This window comes from Bos indicus, chromosome 25 (genome assembly GCF_029378745.1).
Source record: "Bos indicus isolate NIAB-ARS_2022 breed Sahiwal x Tharparkar chromosome 25, NIAB-ARS_B.indTharparkar_mat_pri_1.0, whole genome shotgun sequence".
Lineage (NCBI taxonomy): Eukaryota > Metazoa > Chordata > Mammalia > Artiodactyla > Bovidae > Bos > Bos indicus.
This window is the reverse complement of record NC_091784.1, coordinates 2,544,227-2,558,085: the sequence shown is the minus strand read 5'-3', so window position 1 is coordinate 2,558,085 and position 13,859 is coordinate 2,544,227. Positions and strand designations below refer to the sequence as shown.

At 53.6% G+C, this 13,859-nt stretch overlaps 3 protein-coding genes and 3 non-coding genes across 6 annotated transcripts; 3 read left to right on the top strand and 3 right to left on the bottom strand.

The window, feature by feature from the left end:
- Positions 1-1,271: 1,271 nt before the first annotated feature.
- Positions 1,272-5,350, bottom strand: RNF151 (ring finger protein 151). The gene is given in 5 exon segments (XM_019987295.2): positions 1,272-1,305; positions 1,307-1,752; positions 4,350-4,446; positions 4,751-4,896; positions 5,258-5,350. Coding segments are annotated over 5 exon segments (783 nt in total). The 5' UTR covers positions 5,318-5,350.
- Positions 5,351-6,507: 1,157 nt separating this feature from the next.
- Positions 6,508-6,634, bottom strand: LOC139179814 (small nucleolar RNA ACA64). Its single transcript, XR_011564177.1, has one exon. It is a non-coding gene; the product is annotated as a small nucleolar RNA ACA64 (small nucleolar RNA).
- Positions 6,635-7,068: 434 nt separating this feature from the next.
- RPS2 (ribosomal protein S2) lies at positions 7,069-9,113 on the top strand. Its single transcript, XM_019988077.2, has 7 exons — positions 7,069-7,299; positions 7,384-7,473; positions 7,821-7,928; positions 8,185-8,358; positions 8,445-8,604; positions 8,825-8,916; positions 8,999-9,113. Exons 1-7 carry the CDS (start codon positions 7,075-7,077, stop codon positions 9,077-9,079), a joined length of 930 nt encoding a protein of 309 aa, XP_019843636.2. The 5' UTR covers positions 7,069-7,074; the 3' UTR covers positions 9,080-9,113.
- On the top strand, positions 7,982-8,115 carry LOC139179850 (small nucleolar RNA SNORA64/SNORA10 family). The gene has a single exon (XR_011564200.1). It is a non-coding gene; the product is annotated as a small nucleolar RNA SNORA64/SNORA10 family (small nucleolar RNA).
- On the top strand, positions 8,631-8,761 carry LOC139179852 (small nucleolar RNA SNORA64/SNORA10 family). The gene has a single exon (XR_011564201.1). It is a non-coding gene; the product is annotated as a small nucleolar RNA SNORA64/SNORA10 family (small nucleolar RNA).
- Positions 9,114-9,317: 204 nt separating the features above from the next.
- NDUFB10 (NADH:ubiquinone oxidoreductase subunit B10) lies at positions 9,318-11,932 on the bottom strand. The gene is made up of 4 exons (XM_019988078.2): positions 11,686-11,932; positions 10,076-10,214; positions 9,731-9,870; positions 9,318-9,474 (listed from the first exon to the last, which is right to left on the bottom strand). Exons 1-4 carry the CDS (start codon positions 11,831-11,833, stop codon positions 9,371-9,373), a joined length of 531 nt encoding a protein of 176 aa, XP_019843637.1. The 5' UTR covers positions 11,834-11,932; the 3' UTR covers positions 9,318-9,370.
- Between the last annotated feature and the right edge of the window lie 1,927 nt (positions 11,933-13,859).

Sequence of the window (13,859 nt, the reverse complement as noted above, 5' to 3'; positions counted from 1 at the left end):
GGGAGGCCTGAACTCGGAGGGTGCTGGAGTCTCCAGCCGCCTGTCTTTTAAATGGAAATTTGAAAAGGTTTTCGTAGGAACTGGTTATTGAAGTAATCCCCAAACTCCTGCCCCCTTGGCATTCTGGGGTTTGGGTTAAGCGCGGTGGGTTAGCAGAGCCCTGAACCGGGCTCCGCCTTAGCGTATGGTATGAGAAATACCGCAGGGAACTACTTCAGTTTAGTCGCTCTGTCCAGTCCGACTCTTTGCGACCCCATGGACTGCTTCCCTGTCTATCACCAACTCCCGGAGTTTGCTCAGACTCATGTGCATCGAGTCGGTGATGCCATCCAACCATCTCATCCTCGGTCGTTCCCTTCTCCTCCTGGTAGTAAATCGGGCGATTTCGGAGACGTTCGAATATTGATTGAGCACGTTCTCTGTTCTAGGCACTTGAGAGACACCAGAGAAGATGCCGTGCTAGTGAAGTGAGGGCTGGGCAGAGGAAGGGCCCGGAATAATCTTGTTAAGTGGTTGCTGCTGCTGCTGCTGCTAAGTCGCTTCAGTCGTGTCCGACTCTGTGCGACCCCACAGACGGCAGCCCACCAGGCTCCCCCGTCCCTGGGATTCTCCAGGCAAGAACACTGGAGTGGGTTAGTGTCCTGGAAAGAATGTAGCAGGGTGAGGATGGAGTGGAGTGCAGGGGGCGCAGCTTTAAACTGGGCGATGAAGGAGGCTTCCTTGTAAAGGTGAACCGGGCGAGCAAAGCCGAAGGTTGGTGAAACAGGGAGCCCTCTGATTATCTCGGGGAACAATGCTTCAGACTGAGGAACAGGCAGTGCAGAAGCCTGGCATTTAGGAGAAGCAAGCCGGTGTGGCTGCAGGGAGTGAGTAGGAAGGAGAATATAGGGCAGAAACAAGATAAGGAGGGATCCTCGGGAATCACTGTGAGCAGTTGGCTTGTACTTTGACTTCAGGGGTTTGAGCTGTTTGTGCTACTGGCTGCGAAGCCAGGAAACAGATTGGAAGAAGGTAACTGGGAAGGAGGACTGGGAAAGGATGGTCAGGGAGAACCTCTGCAGAGGAGACAATCGAGTGAGAAAAAATCAGGCAGAGAGCTGAGGGAAAAAGTCAGTGTGAGGAACTGGTGGGAAAGAACTTGGAGAAGTCCAGGGGAAAAGCTAAGGTGCCTCTTTCCCCTGAGAGGAGTAGTTCCTGGAGGAGGCAGGGTGAGGTCCGCAAGCACAGTGGTAGTGAGGCGGCCAGACCTGGGCTCTGCATTTATTTACCCTCTATTTACAAGGTAGCTTGGCCCTGGGGCTCCCACACCTCAACCCCAATGCTGCCTTCTGGGGTGGCCTCAGCCTCCTCTTGCGGGGCACCCACGAGCAGGGGGTCATCTTCCTCCAGGAAGTCCGCCAGCTGCCGTCGGATGAGGCCGGTGGTCCGGTGCATTTTGCGCATGTGCTGCAGCAGGCAGAGCACCAAGGTTCGGCTGCGCTGCTGGCGCTGGCACCAGGCCTCTCGCAGCTCCCGGTAGCAGTTGTGATTTGCCCGCTCGACTGGGCCCAGGGTGGCCCCGCAGCCCAGGGAGCAGCGATGATAGGCACCATGCTGGCAATTCTGCCTGTGCTCATCCAGGGCCCCACGAGGTACCCGCAACATGCAGCCTTCATTGGGGCAAACCATCAGCTCGAAGGGGCATGAGTCCTGGTGTCCCTTGCGATGGGCCAGGGGGCACGTCACCTGGCATCCAGCTTCAGCGTTCCTGCACTGGGGGTAGAGGAGAGCATCGTGTGAGCCAAACCAGGTTGGGGACATCTCCAGACACCCCCAAGAATCCCCCATCCCTGAGGTTCCACTGACCAGGAAACACTGGACTGGCAGCCTCCCAAGCTTTTAGGCTACCAGTGATGTGGTAGAGAGAGGGAAACTATAGCAAATGCTTGAAGGTAGGAAAAATCTAGATCTCAGAGGAGTGGGGACAGGAGATGTAGAGAACAGGGAGTTACATGGTTGGCTTGGTCTAGTGGGTTGTATGTATGCCGGGCTTTTTTTTTTTCTTCTTTTTTTCTTGGAATTGAACCCAGGATATAGTAGTGAATGATCACACCATCGTGGTTATCTGAGTCATGAAGATCTCTTTTGTATAGTTTTTGGTATTCTTGCCACCTCTTCCTAATATCTTCTGCTTCTGTTAGGTCCATACCATTTCTGTCCTTTATTGAGCCCATCTTTGCATGAAATGTTCCCTTGGTATCTCTAATTTTCTTGAAGAGATCGCTAGTCTTTCCCATTCTATTGTTTTCCTCTATTTCTTTGCCTTGATCACTGAGGAAGGCTTTCTTATCTCTCCTTGCTATTCTTTGGAACTCTGCATTCAAATGGGTATATCTTTCCTTTTCTCCTTTGCCTTTAGCTTCTTTTCTTTTCTCAGCTATTTGTAAGATAGCCACAATGGTGTGATCACTCCCCTAGAGCCAGACATCCTAGAATGCGAAGTCAAGTGGGGCCTTAGGAAGCATCACTGTGAACAAAGCTAGTGGAGGTGATGGAATTCCAGTTGAGCTATTTCAAATCCTAAAAGATAATGCTGTTAAAGTGCTGCACTCAATATGTCAGCAAATTTGGAAAACCCAGCAGTGGCCACAGGAGTGGAAAAGGTCAGTTTTCATTCCAATCTCAAAGAAAGGGAATACCAAAGAATGTTCAAACTACAGCATAATTGCACTCATCTCACACGCTAGTAAAGTAATGCTCAAAATTCTCCAAGCCAGGCTTTAACAGTACGTGAACCATGAACTTCCAAATGTTCAAGCTGGATTTAGAAAAGGAAGAGGAACCAGAGATCAAATTGCCAACATCCATTGGATCATCGAAAAAGCAAGAGTTCCAGAAAAACATCTGCTTTATTGACTGTGCTGAAACCTTTGACTGTGTGCATCACAACAAACTGTGGAAAATTCTTCAAGAGATGGGAATACCAGACCACCGTACCTGCCTCCTGAGAAATCTGTATGCACATCAAGAAGCAACAGTTAGAACTGGACATGAAACAACAGACTGGTTCCAAATCGGGAAAGGAATACGTCAAGGCTGTATATTGTCACCCTGCTTACTTAACTTCTATGCAGAGTGTATCATGCAAAATACCAGGCTGGATGAAGCACAAGCTGGAATCAAGATTGTCAGGAGAAATATGCAGATATGCAGATGACAGCACCCTTATGGCAGAAAATGAAGAGCCTCTTATTGAAAGTGAAAGAGGAGAGTGAAAAAAATTGGCTTAAAACTCAACATTCAGAAAACTAAGATCATGGCATTTGGTCCCATCACTTCATGGCAAATAGATGGGGAAACAATGGACACAGTGAGAGCCTTTATTTTCTTGAGCTCCAAAATCACTGCAGATGGTGACTGCAGCCATGAAATTAAAAGACGCTTACTCCTTGGAAGAAAAGCTATGACCAACCTAGACAGCATATTAAAAAGCAGAGACATTACTTTGCCAGCAAAGGTCTGTCTAGTCAATGCTATGGTTTTTCCAATAGTCATGTGTGGATGTGAGAGTTGGACTATAAAGAAAGCTGACTGCCAAAGAATTGATGCTTTTGAACTGTGCTGTTGGAGAAGGCTCTTGAGAGCCCCTTGGACTGCAAGGAGATCTAGTCAATCATAAAGGAAATCAGTCCTGAATATTCGTTGGAAGGACTGATGCTGAAGTTGAAACTCCAATACTTTGGCCACTTGATGCAAAGAACTGATTCATGTGAAAAGACCCTGATGCTGAGAAAGACTGAAGGTGGGAGAAGGGGACAACAGAGGATGAGATGGTTGGATAGCATCACCGACTTAATGGACATGAGTCTGAGTAAACTCCGGGAGTTGGTGATGGACAGGGAGGCCTGGTGTGCTACAGTCCATGGGGTCACAGGGTTGGACATGACTGAGTGACTGAACTGAACTGATGGCAGCGAAAGTGCCAAATCCTAACCACTAGACCAAAAAGGCACTCCCCAGCCAAGGTTGTTTTTTTTTTTGTAATCTCAATTTCCCTATCTATAAAACTATGAGGCTAGAGAGCAATGGCACCACAGTAGGCTCTCCATCCTTTATTATCCCCATTTTACAGCTGGGGCTCTTAGAGCTCAGAAAAGTTAGGTAACTTGCCCCAAACCACACATCAAGTATGTTGTAGAGAAGTGACTCACATTCAGCCAGGTCTGATAACCCTAAGGGGAGCAGTGTATTGGTGGAATAGAAACTCTCAGTTCTGAGAGTGGGGTTCTTTTCAACCCCTCTGCTGGCTTTGCCCCAACCCATGCAGAGGGGAGGAGGGTAGGGTGATGGGAGGGGGTGTTCTGAGTTACCTTGACTTCCAAGCGGCCAATGATCTTCTGGAGTTTATTCACATGGACCATCTTTCTGTGTCTCACCTCTTTCCTGCAGCATGGACAGGTCTTTTGTCTAAGAGACATGAGTGGGGGTGATTGTTGGGCGTGGAGGTGGCAGCAACATGCCTCCCCTGGCGGCCCTTCCTTCTCTCTAGCTGGAAGAGGTGTAAGAGGGCTTTATAGGGAGCGCTCAGCTCTGAGGCCAGGGTGCAGATTCCACAGGGGCCCAGCTCCTATATTAGCGTCCCAGATTTGGCAGCTGAACCTAATGGCCACCATGACCCAGTGCTTGGCTGACCTTCCTCTCTGTTCTGGGTCCTAGGCATGGCCCCCCAGCCCTGCCCTGGCCCCCGAGCGTCTTGGGTGCCCAGTAGCACCTGGCTAGCCACCGGAGGATGCATTTCTTGCAGAAGATGTGGCTGCACGGCAACCTCACCGGCCTCTTGAGAACTCCATGGCAGACAGAACACAGGAAGTTGCAATCGGGAGGGCTGATGAAGAGGTTGAGATCATACCCGCCACTCTGCAAAGGCCAGGCCTGCATCAGGGCCTGGCTGGGACCAGGATCTGACTCCCCACTCCACATGCATGGAAAGGGATTCCAGGAAGCTTTGGGTGGGAGGTGGGCCACATGAGAACCCCAAGTGGAGGGTTGGGTCAGCACCCAGTGTGAGGGGGCAGCAGTGAGGCCCAAGACCCCCCATTTCTACCAGACCCAGATGCAGAAGCAGGCCTTGGCCTGGAGTTAGACCCGGGCTAGAGGTCTCTGAAAGGTTTCCTTGTCCCATTTGGGGCCCTGTACCCCATTGTGCAGATCATTTCAATAAGGAGTGGGGTCCAGCTTGGGCAGGTCTCTGAAATTAGGCACAAATCTAAGAGCTCACCATGATCTGTGTCTGGACGGCAGCTCCACTGAAGCCAGGGCTCAGGAGTTGCCATTTCATAGCAGGAGCAGGCCGACATCACAGGAGCATTGTGCAGCTCCGGCCAATCACAGCCCTGGCCCAGGGTACCACCTGGCTCTGCTCCCGCCTCAAGAGCCTCGGGGGTAGGGCACCTCATACCCAGGACAGGTCTCTGGAACCTGACTTCAGGGTGGCTGACAGTTGACTTTCAAACAGCACTGAGGCTGGAACCAAGCTTCCAGGGGCTACTTCCTCAAAGCTGAGGCGCAGGGTTTGTTTCTCCTTCCTCACGTGTTGCCGCCCTGGTGACTAGGTCCCCAAGAGTTCTGGGGGCTTTAGACACTGACCCATCACCAGGCCTCTTGGGATCAGACCGTTATTTCCAGGGTACAGACCAGGGATGAGGACCTGATTTCTGTGGTACCAAAGCAGCAGCCTAGCATGTGGAGAGCCTCCCAGACCCTGCTCTGACCACCTGGGTATGCCTATGAGGAAAGGTATGGATGGGTAAGCCAATTCCAACTTGGGAAACTACCATACAGGAGGCACAGAAGAGAACTGGTTTCCATGCCACTGGATGTTTGCGCAGGCTTAAATCGCTCAGTCGTGTCCGACTCTTTGAGGCCCCATTGACTGTAGCCCGCCAGGCTCCCCTGTCCATGGGATTCTCCAGTCAAGAATACTGGAGTGGGGTAGACATTTCCTTCTCCAGGGGATCCTCCTGACCCAGGGATCGAAGCCGGGTCTCCTGCATTGCAGGTGGGTTCTTTACCATCTGAGCCATCAAGGAAGGCAGAGTGTAGAGTTCATCAAATCCTAGAAGATTTTGGAGAGTGGGACCTTAGGAGTCGCCTGCCAACCTTCAAGACCGGGTTCTATCCCTGTGTGGCATTCAAAGCAGAGCTGAGATGGCTGGAAGAGAGGTGTAACACAAAGGTATCTCCTCCACTGCACACCTCGGTCCCAGCAGCCACAGATGCGACTTGCACGCTAATAACGGGGGGACCAAGAACACACACACACACACACATACACACACACGGATAAATTAAATCAACAGCTTTATTGAAAGATGAAAGGAAAGCCCCCCTACCCGCCCCCGCCCCCCGACGGTCTTTGCGGCGTTGGCCTCAGGTTCTGAGCATCCAGCTGTCCTGCGGGTAGAAGACGAGGTTAGATACCAGAGTCCGAAACATGCGAGAGGACGCAACCGAGCCCGGAGCGGCGGCGCGTGTCGGGGCCTGGGTTTCACATCCCCACACAGAGAAGCGGGCAGTGAGCTAAGGCCCCCAGTGGCTCTGGGCGCCGAATCTCACCTGCGGCCATGGTCAGAGCCGAAGGTGATTTTCAACCAACGCCGATCTCCCAAACCGCCCGCCCCAACAGCTTCGCGAACAGCAGGAAGCCAGCAGAACCACGGGAACAACCTACCTGCAGCCGGAAAAGACAAGGTGGCGCCGGCGCGAGCCCTTATATGGGTCGCGCTAGTTCCGGGGCCAGAGACACGCATGCGCACACAGAGCTCGGCGGGGGCGGGGCCCCACGCAGCCAATCACAGGCTCGTTTATATACTCTTGGCACAGCGCCATTGGGGCGGGGCAACCGAGATCTCGCGACCCTTGGCGCTTTATAAAGGCACCGTCGGGTTAGGTCTCTCTCTTCTTCTTCGTGAAAACACGTGAGTGGTTTTATTCGTTGCTGTCGCAGATGGGCCTGGGCCGCCATCAGACGGGGCCCGGGATGCTGCGCCCGCGCTCCATTGTGGAGCCCGGCCTGGGCGCCCGAGACGGCTGTAAATGCTAGGACTTCGCTCACCGACTGGTTCTTGTTTCTCTTTTCAGCAAATGGCGGATGACGCCGGTGCTGCGGGAGGGCCCGGAGGCCCCGGGGGCCCCGGAATGGGAGGCCGCGGTGGCTTCCGCGGAGGCTTCGGTAGTGGCGTCCGGGGCCGGGGTCGCGGCCGGGGTCGGGGCCGGGGCAGAGGCCGCGGAGCTCGCGGAGGCAAGGCCGAGGACAAGGAGGTAGGTCTGAGCTGTGCGCGTGAGGCGGGCCCTTAGAAGCACCGGGGAGGAGGCCCTGGTCACCTGCGCCTTTTTCTTTCGCAGTGGCTCCCCGTTACCAAGCTGGGCCGCCTGGTCAAGGACATGAAGATCAAGTCTCTTGAGGAGATCTACCTTTTCTCTCTGCCTATCAAGGTAAACACGGGTCATCCTGGATGGGGCCGTGGCCAGCAGTCGAGGGAACTCTTGTTGGCCAAACGTTGAGAGGTTCTAGACTCCACTTGCCCTGGACTTATCTGGTAGCCCAGACGGTAAAGAAAATGTCTTCAGTACAGGAGACCCGGGTTCGATCCCTTTGTTGGGAAGATCCCCTGGAGAAGGAAATGGCTACCCGTTATTTCTTGGAAAACTCCATGAGCAGGGGAGCCGGGTGGTTTACAGTCCATGAGGTCCTAAAAACTCCAACACAAGCAACTAACACTTAACTCCCCTTTAAGTGTTTATTAATTTTTTTTTTTTTGTAATGAGTTTATTTGTTGCAGGAGTCTGAGATTATTGACTTTTTCCTGGGAGCATCCCTGAAGGATGAGGTTTTGAAGATTATGCCCGTGCAAAAGCAGACCCGTGCTGGCCAGCGGACCAGGTTCAAGGTACCCCAGTCATCATACCTTCCTGGGCAGTTTCTGCCAAGGATCTTCGTGGGACTCTCTCAGCTCTGCATGGTTGCACTTGTCGTCACACGTGTGACTTTCGTAAAGGGGAGAGAGAGGAAGGATCTCCTCGGGATCTCAGATTGGCCTCCTGGTGGCCAGTCTTGCCTTGAGGGGCGCAACAGACCCTGTGTGGTGGGTGGTTACTGATGCTGTGGAGGCCCCTGGCCCCCCACCCACGTCAGTCTCTCTGCAGGCGTTTGTTGCTATCGGGGATTACAACGGACATGTCGGTCTGGGTGTCAAGTGCTCCAAGGAAGTAGCCACTGCCATCCGTGGGGCCATCATCCTGGCTAAGTTGTCCATCGTCCCTGTGCGAAGAGGCTACTGGGGGAACAAGATCGGCAAGCCCCACACGGTTCCTTGCAAGGTAGGCTGGATGCTCATGCACAGTAGGGCTTGCTGTGGTGTAGACTCCCGCCTGTCTTGTCCCCTGACGTCTCTACCCCTCCCCAGGTGACTGGCCGCTGCGGCTCCGTGCTGGTGCGCCTCATCCCTGCCCCCAGAGGCACTGGCATCGTCTCCGCCCCTGTGCCCAAGAAGCTGCTGATGATGGCCGGCATCGACGACTGCTACACTTCTGCCAGGGGCTGCACTGCCACCCTGGGCAACTTCGGTAGGTGGCCCGCAAGCCAACTCCATCTTCTCTCAGCTCCGCTTAACCACATTCTGTATGTGGTTGGCGTATTTTCAGAGAGAGAGAGAGAAAGGCCCTCCTAATGCACGACAGACTGGCCCATAGTGGCCTGTTTGTTCCTAGGAGTGCAACAGTCTCCATCTCCATCTGGGGGTTCATCTCGAGTGAATTCACTAACCTCCGGTTTTCCCTTTTCCAGCCAAGGCCACTTTTGATGCCATTTCCAAGACCTATAGTTACCTCACCCCTGACCTCTGGAAAGAGACGGTGTTCACCAAGTCTCCATATCAGGTACTGACCACCCCCACCCTGTTGAAGAGCAGAGGGGAGTACTCTGTCTAGCTGCACAACTAAAAGTGTCTTGTTTTTCTAGGAATTCACTGACCATCTTGTGAAGACCCACACCAGAGTCTCCGTGCAGAGGACACAGGCCCCAGCTGTAGCCACCACATAATTTTATAAAGGGAATAATAAAGTGAATGAAACCAGTTTATAGTTGTGTCTTGTTTTTCTTCCCAAATTTTCTTGGTTGCACTATGTGGCTTGTGGGATCTTTCCCAACCAGGGCTTGAACCCAAGCCCACTGCAGTGAAAGCCACTGGACTTACGCTCAGTGGTGGCTGAATTTGGATGGGAAGTAGGACCAGTGAGATGAAAAGTGTGTCTGGGAGCTGAAAGTAACACTACAGGCACAGGCTCCATTACTCTTTATTTTAGCAACAGTGACAAAGCTGACACTGCTGCCTCAGGCAGCAGCAGCCTCTTTGGCGGCTTTTCTCTCTGCCAGCATCCTCTGCTTCTGCTTTGCCAGGCACTTCCTGGCAGAATAATGGGCTCCCAGGTCGTGATCTGGGAAAGAGATAGGGGAATCATGGGCCATTCCTGCCATGAGGGGAACTTGCCTTTTCTCTGTGCAGGGAGGAGTCAGGCAGCCAAGTCTGGTCACTGAGCAGACAGACAGGTAGGCTGACTCTTAAAACCTCCAGAGACTGGACTAATTAGTAAAGCATTTAGCACAGCCAATGTGAAGACTGGAAGTAGGGTCGGGAAGGCAGGCAGGTGGGAGGTAGGGTCTGGGGGCAGCTGGGTGGGAGGGCTCACTCACAGCGGTCCTGGTAGGCCTTGACCACCTGGGTGAACTGCTCCAGCTCCTTGGCACAGTTCTGCCTGTGGCTCTCACCTTCCCTCTGCTGACAGGCCTTGAGCCTTTCCTGGATAATGTTGACGATTTCTTGATCAACTTTGCTGAAAGGAAAACAAGGAAGATGGTCTAGAAGGACTCCTTTCCCCATACTGAGAGAAAATAAAATGAAGGCAGGGCTTGGGAGCCCTGTGGTCTGGCCTTTCCACCCATAGCTTCCCAAGGGCATGATGGCCCCCAGCAGGGTACATGCATTGTGCAGGGCTCTCTGTATCCCCTGACTAAACAAGCCCAAAGGGGGAGCCTTACTAATCTCTTCTCCACTGCATTTCTGCTTCAAACATGCACAAGACGTCCTTCTCCTGGCACTCTGTGATGTCTGGCACGCGGCGGAACTCACGGTGGTAGTAGTAATACTTGTTCTTGGCATGCTGCCGCTCGATAAACTCTGCAAAGAGAAAAGCCCAGACCCAAAAAGGCTACTGGTTTGGACAGGCCCAGTCTGATGGGGCTCTTGGCTTTGTATTTCTCGTAAGCCGTGGAAGAGGCAGGTTTCCCAAATGTTCCCAGTTTTACAAAGACTGGCAACTGGACTCCCAAAGAGGTGTGGGAGGGCTGGCAGCCAGTCCTGGAAAGGACTGGGCTACAAGCAGACGTCTGCAGTTTATGGAGAGTTCTATAAGGCAGGCACCATCCTTATCTCACTCTGTCCCCACGACCCTGTGTAGGGCGGGGCCTTTTCATTTAAGAGGACATCCAGGCTCTGAGACGGCAGGATTCAGAGCCCAGGATTCAGAGTCTGTGCTCTGCAAACCCCCACCTGCTAGTCCCTCCTGCTGGCCCACCTCCCCCAGAGCACGGGGACTCCACTGTGGAGGCAAAGAGGCCCCATCAGGGAGCCATCAGCGGGACTCCAGTCCCAGTTCTGCCACCACCGACCTTCGGTCTCAACTTCCCCATGCGTAAATGAACAAGCTGGACCTAGTGAGAGAGATCTCACCTATCCAGACAGAAAACACTTCCTAAAAAACTGCTGCTGCTGCTAAGTCGCTTCAGTCGTGTCCGACTCTGTGCGACCCCATAGACGGCAGCCCACCAGGCTCCTCTGTCCCTGCGATTCTCCAGGCAAGAATACTGGAGTGGGTTGCCATTTCCTTCTCCAATGCATGAAAGTGAAAAGTGAAAGTGAAGTCGGCTCAGTCGTGCCTGACTCTTAGCGACCCCATGGACTGGAGTCTACCAGGCTCCTCCGTCCATGGGATTTTCCAGGCAAGAGTACTGGAGTGGGGTGCCATTACACTCCTGTTTATTCCAAACCTTTGCAGGGGCAGGCATCTAGTTCCTCCGCCAAAAAAGAGCCACCAGGGCATGCTATGCACCCCAAATGTTTTGCTGTTGAAGGAACGGATTAACTGCACAGACGCATCGCCTGGCACTAGTGATCAAGGGCACAGTGCTCTGGGTGCTGCACCCCACCAAGCTGCGTGACAAAACAATGCCTTAAAAAAACATTCACCTGGTTTGGACCAGAGATGGCGGCATTTGGGCAGCTCACGGAGGGCAAGTTACAGTACACCTCGGTGGGAGGGCCATTTTGTAGGCCTGCGAAGGAGTATCGGAGCACCTCTGCACCGCAAAAGCCCTCCGGGACCGCCTGCTGTGCAAAATGCGGGATGTCCAGCGCGCTGGGAGAGTGAGATCTAACAAGCCTCTCGGAACGCAGATGACTTCGGTCCGCAAACAGCCCCTAATATGTGAGAAGCCTGAGCCCAGGGGTGCGTGGACGGCTCCCCAGGGGGCAAGGGCCGTAAGGGGCGGGGGGAGACGGGCGGCGTCCCGGGAGGCGAGGAGGCCTGGGGTGCAGCGGGGCCCCCGTTGAGTGACCGGGGCGGGGGCGGGGGGCCCGGCGGGGCTAATACCTCTCACGAGGGTCACCGGCCGGTCCACGAGGAGGTCAAAGGCTTTCGTAAGGTAGGTGATAGGGTTGGGCAGCGAGGTCTGCGGCGAGGGCGCCGGCGTGCGGCGCGGGGGCTCGGGGTACACGTCCTTGTCCCAGCTGTCCGGCATGGCTGCGGCGGGCGGCGCGCTCAGCTCTCGGACGCGATGCCCGGGCTCCGCCCGGGTTCCGCGGCCTAGCTCGCCCTCACAGAGGACGCCTGAGCGGCTGCGCTTGCGCAGGACGGCCGGCGCCCGCGGGGCACCATGGGACTTGTAGTTTGCCCGGAGCGCCCAAGGGTGGCCTCGGGAGGATTATGGGTTCTCCGGAGACGCTTCGCGGCCGGCGCGAGCGCCCTCGCGTGGGATCGCAGCGCTATCGCATACGGGAGGAGTGCCTGCCGTGCGCTGGGCGTTGCTATCAGAGGTGAAGGAAACAGAAGATCCCTAGTTTAATTCTGGGAGCAGAGAGACACTTTAAGAAGTGTAAGTAAGGAGTAAGGAAACCACTCATTTCAGATGCACGTGCCAAGTGCAGCAGGGAGCAGGATGGTGAACACACCAGGATGGCGAACTCAGTTCCAGAAGAGTAAAGTCAACAAATAAAGCAAACTACCAAACACCCTACTCTTCCAGGAAGCCTTCCTGGATTGTCCATTCCCTACAGCCCTCTCTGGGCCCCACTGTCTCTGCCAGGGCCTCTCACGGACTGGCTGATGCCCTTGAGCTTGCAGGATGCCTGGGGGGACAGGATGCTGCCTGGGGCAGCACAGGGTGTAAGGTTTGCCCCCATCTAACCCCACCCCCACCCCCACTAGTGGCTCCTCCCCTGGATACAGGGCACTCTCTTCTGGTTCTGAGGGTTGCATCCTGGCCCTGAGCACTGTTGTCCCCTTGAGGCCAGCTCCACTGACCAGGGCCTTGCTGGTTACCCTCTGTGATCTCCATACCTGGTACAGCCACTGGCTAGCACGAGGGAGGGTGGGTGCTGGTCACTTCCTGCCCAGAGGCTGGGGTCAGCCATTAACTCTATGGACACACAGAATCCAGAATCACAGCATCCTCAGATCTTCAAATCATGAACTCATAGCACTGTCAGAGTCAGCAAATCATAACACTGGAGTGCAGTGTCAGACTGAACCAGGGGACCCAACGGCGGTGGGCCAGAGGCATCACCATGACAGGAATGAGCGAAAGCAGAGTTCAGTACTTCATTAAGGGAAAGCGCCCAGATGACGGCTTTCTGCTGCCACCCTGCCACAGACTTGGAGATCATGCAGCAGAAAGAAAAAGGCAAACGAGAAGGGGGAATCCAAGAAGCTTCATGGCTCCTGTGTGTCTGCAGCCCCTAGCACATGCTCCTTGGTGCAGCACGAGGGTGTGTGCCCTTGGCCCTGAGTCTGCAGTGTGTCCCTTCTCTGCTTCCTTCCTTCAGAGAGTCCCTCTCCCCGGGTCACTTCTGGGCTGAGGGGGTTACCACTGCCCAGGGATTTTTTTTTTCCCTGCTGGTCGCAGCCCAAAGGATTAAAAGTAGCTTTGTCATTAAAAAACAATGACAAAAATGAAGAATTGTAACATTTCATTAGCACAGAATTTTAGCACCCAGTGATGCAAAGTCTACAGACCTTGCAGAGATATCTCAGGCCTATAAACAATCTGATTCTGGGACTTCCCTGGTGGACCAGTGGCTAAGACTCTGTGCCCCCAATGCAGGGGGCCAGGTTCGATCCCTGCTTGGGTAATTAGTTTCCACATGCTGCAACTAAAGATTCTGCAATGAAGATTGAGAATCCTGCACACAGCAACTAAGAGCCAGTGCAAACAAATCAACAAATATGAAAAAATCTCTTGCTCTAAAGTTAAAAGGCTTTATAGCCATAGACTCTTTGAATAAAAAAACATAGGAGATTTCAATCCCCTTTTCATTCAAAACTTAGCTTCAAAATATAAGTTCAAAAAAATAAAAGTAAGTTCATAAAAGTATCTAAGAGTTCTTGGCTCACAGCTACTGGAGTCCAGGGCCTTGACATTGAATGACACTCTGGTGATCCTCTGGGCACTCATCCAGCCCTCGCCGTCTCCCCCCAGTTTGCCCAGCTCAGGCTCACAGCCCTCAGGACAGGACAGGAATCCACTCAGCTTCAAGGCCAGCAAACTG

Excerpts from the sequence above, each read along its gene's own strand:
- NDUFB10 (XM_019988078.2), bottom strand. The coding sequence starts at position 11,833 with ATGCCGGACAGCTGGGACAAGGACGTGTACCCCGAGCCCCCGCGCCGC. Across the intron at positions 10,215-11,685 it reads GCCGGTGACCCTCGTGAGAG|AGTTTATCGAGCGGCAGCAT; the intron begins GTATTAGCCCCG and ends TTCTCTTTGCAG. Across the intron at positions 9,871-10,075 it reads ATGCAGTGGAGAAGAGATTA|CAAAGTTGATCAAGAAATCG; the intron begins GTAAGGCTCCCC and ends TTTTCCTTTCAG.
- RPS2 (XM_019988077.2), top strand. The coding sequence starts at position 7,075 with ATGCTAGGACTTCGCTCACCGACTGGTTCTTGTTTCTCTTTTCAGCAA. Across the intron at positions 7,474-7,820 it reads TTTTCTCTCTGCCTATCAAG|GAGTCTGAGATTATTGACTT; the intron begins GTAAACACGGGT and ends TATTTGTTGCAG. Across the intron at positions 8,917-8,998 it reads TCACCAAGTCTCCATATCAG|GAATTCACTGACCATCTTGT; the intron begins GTACTGACCACC and ends TTGTTTTTCTAG.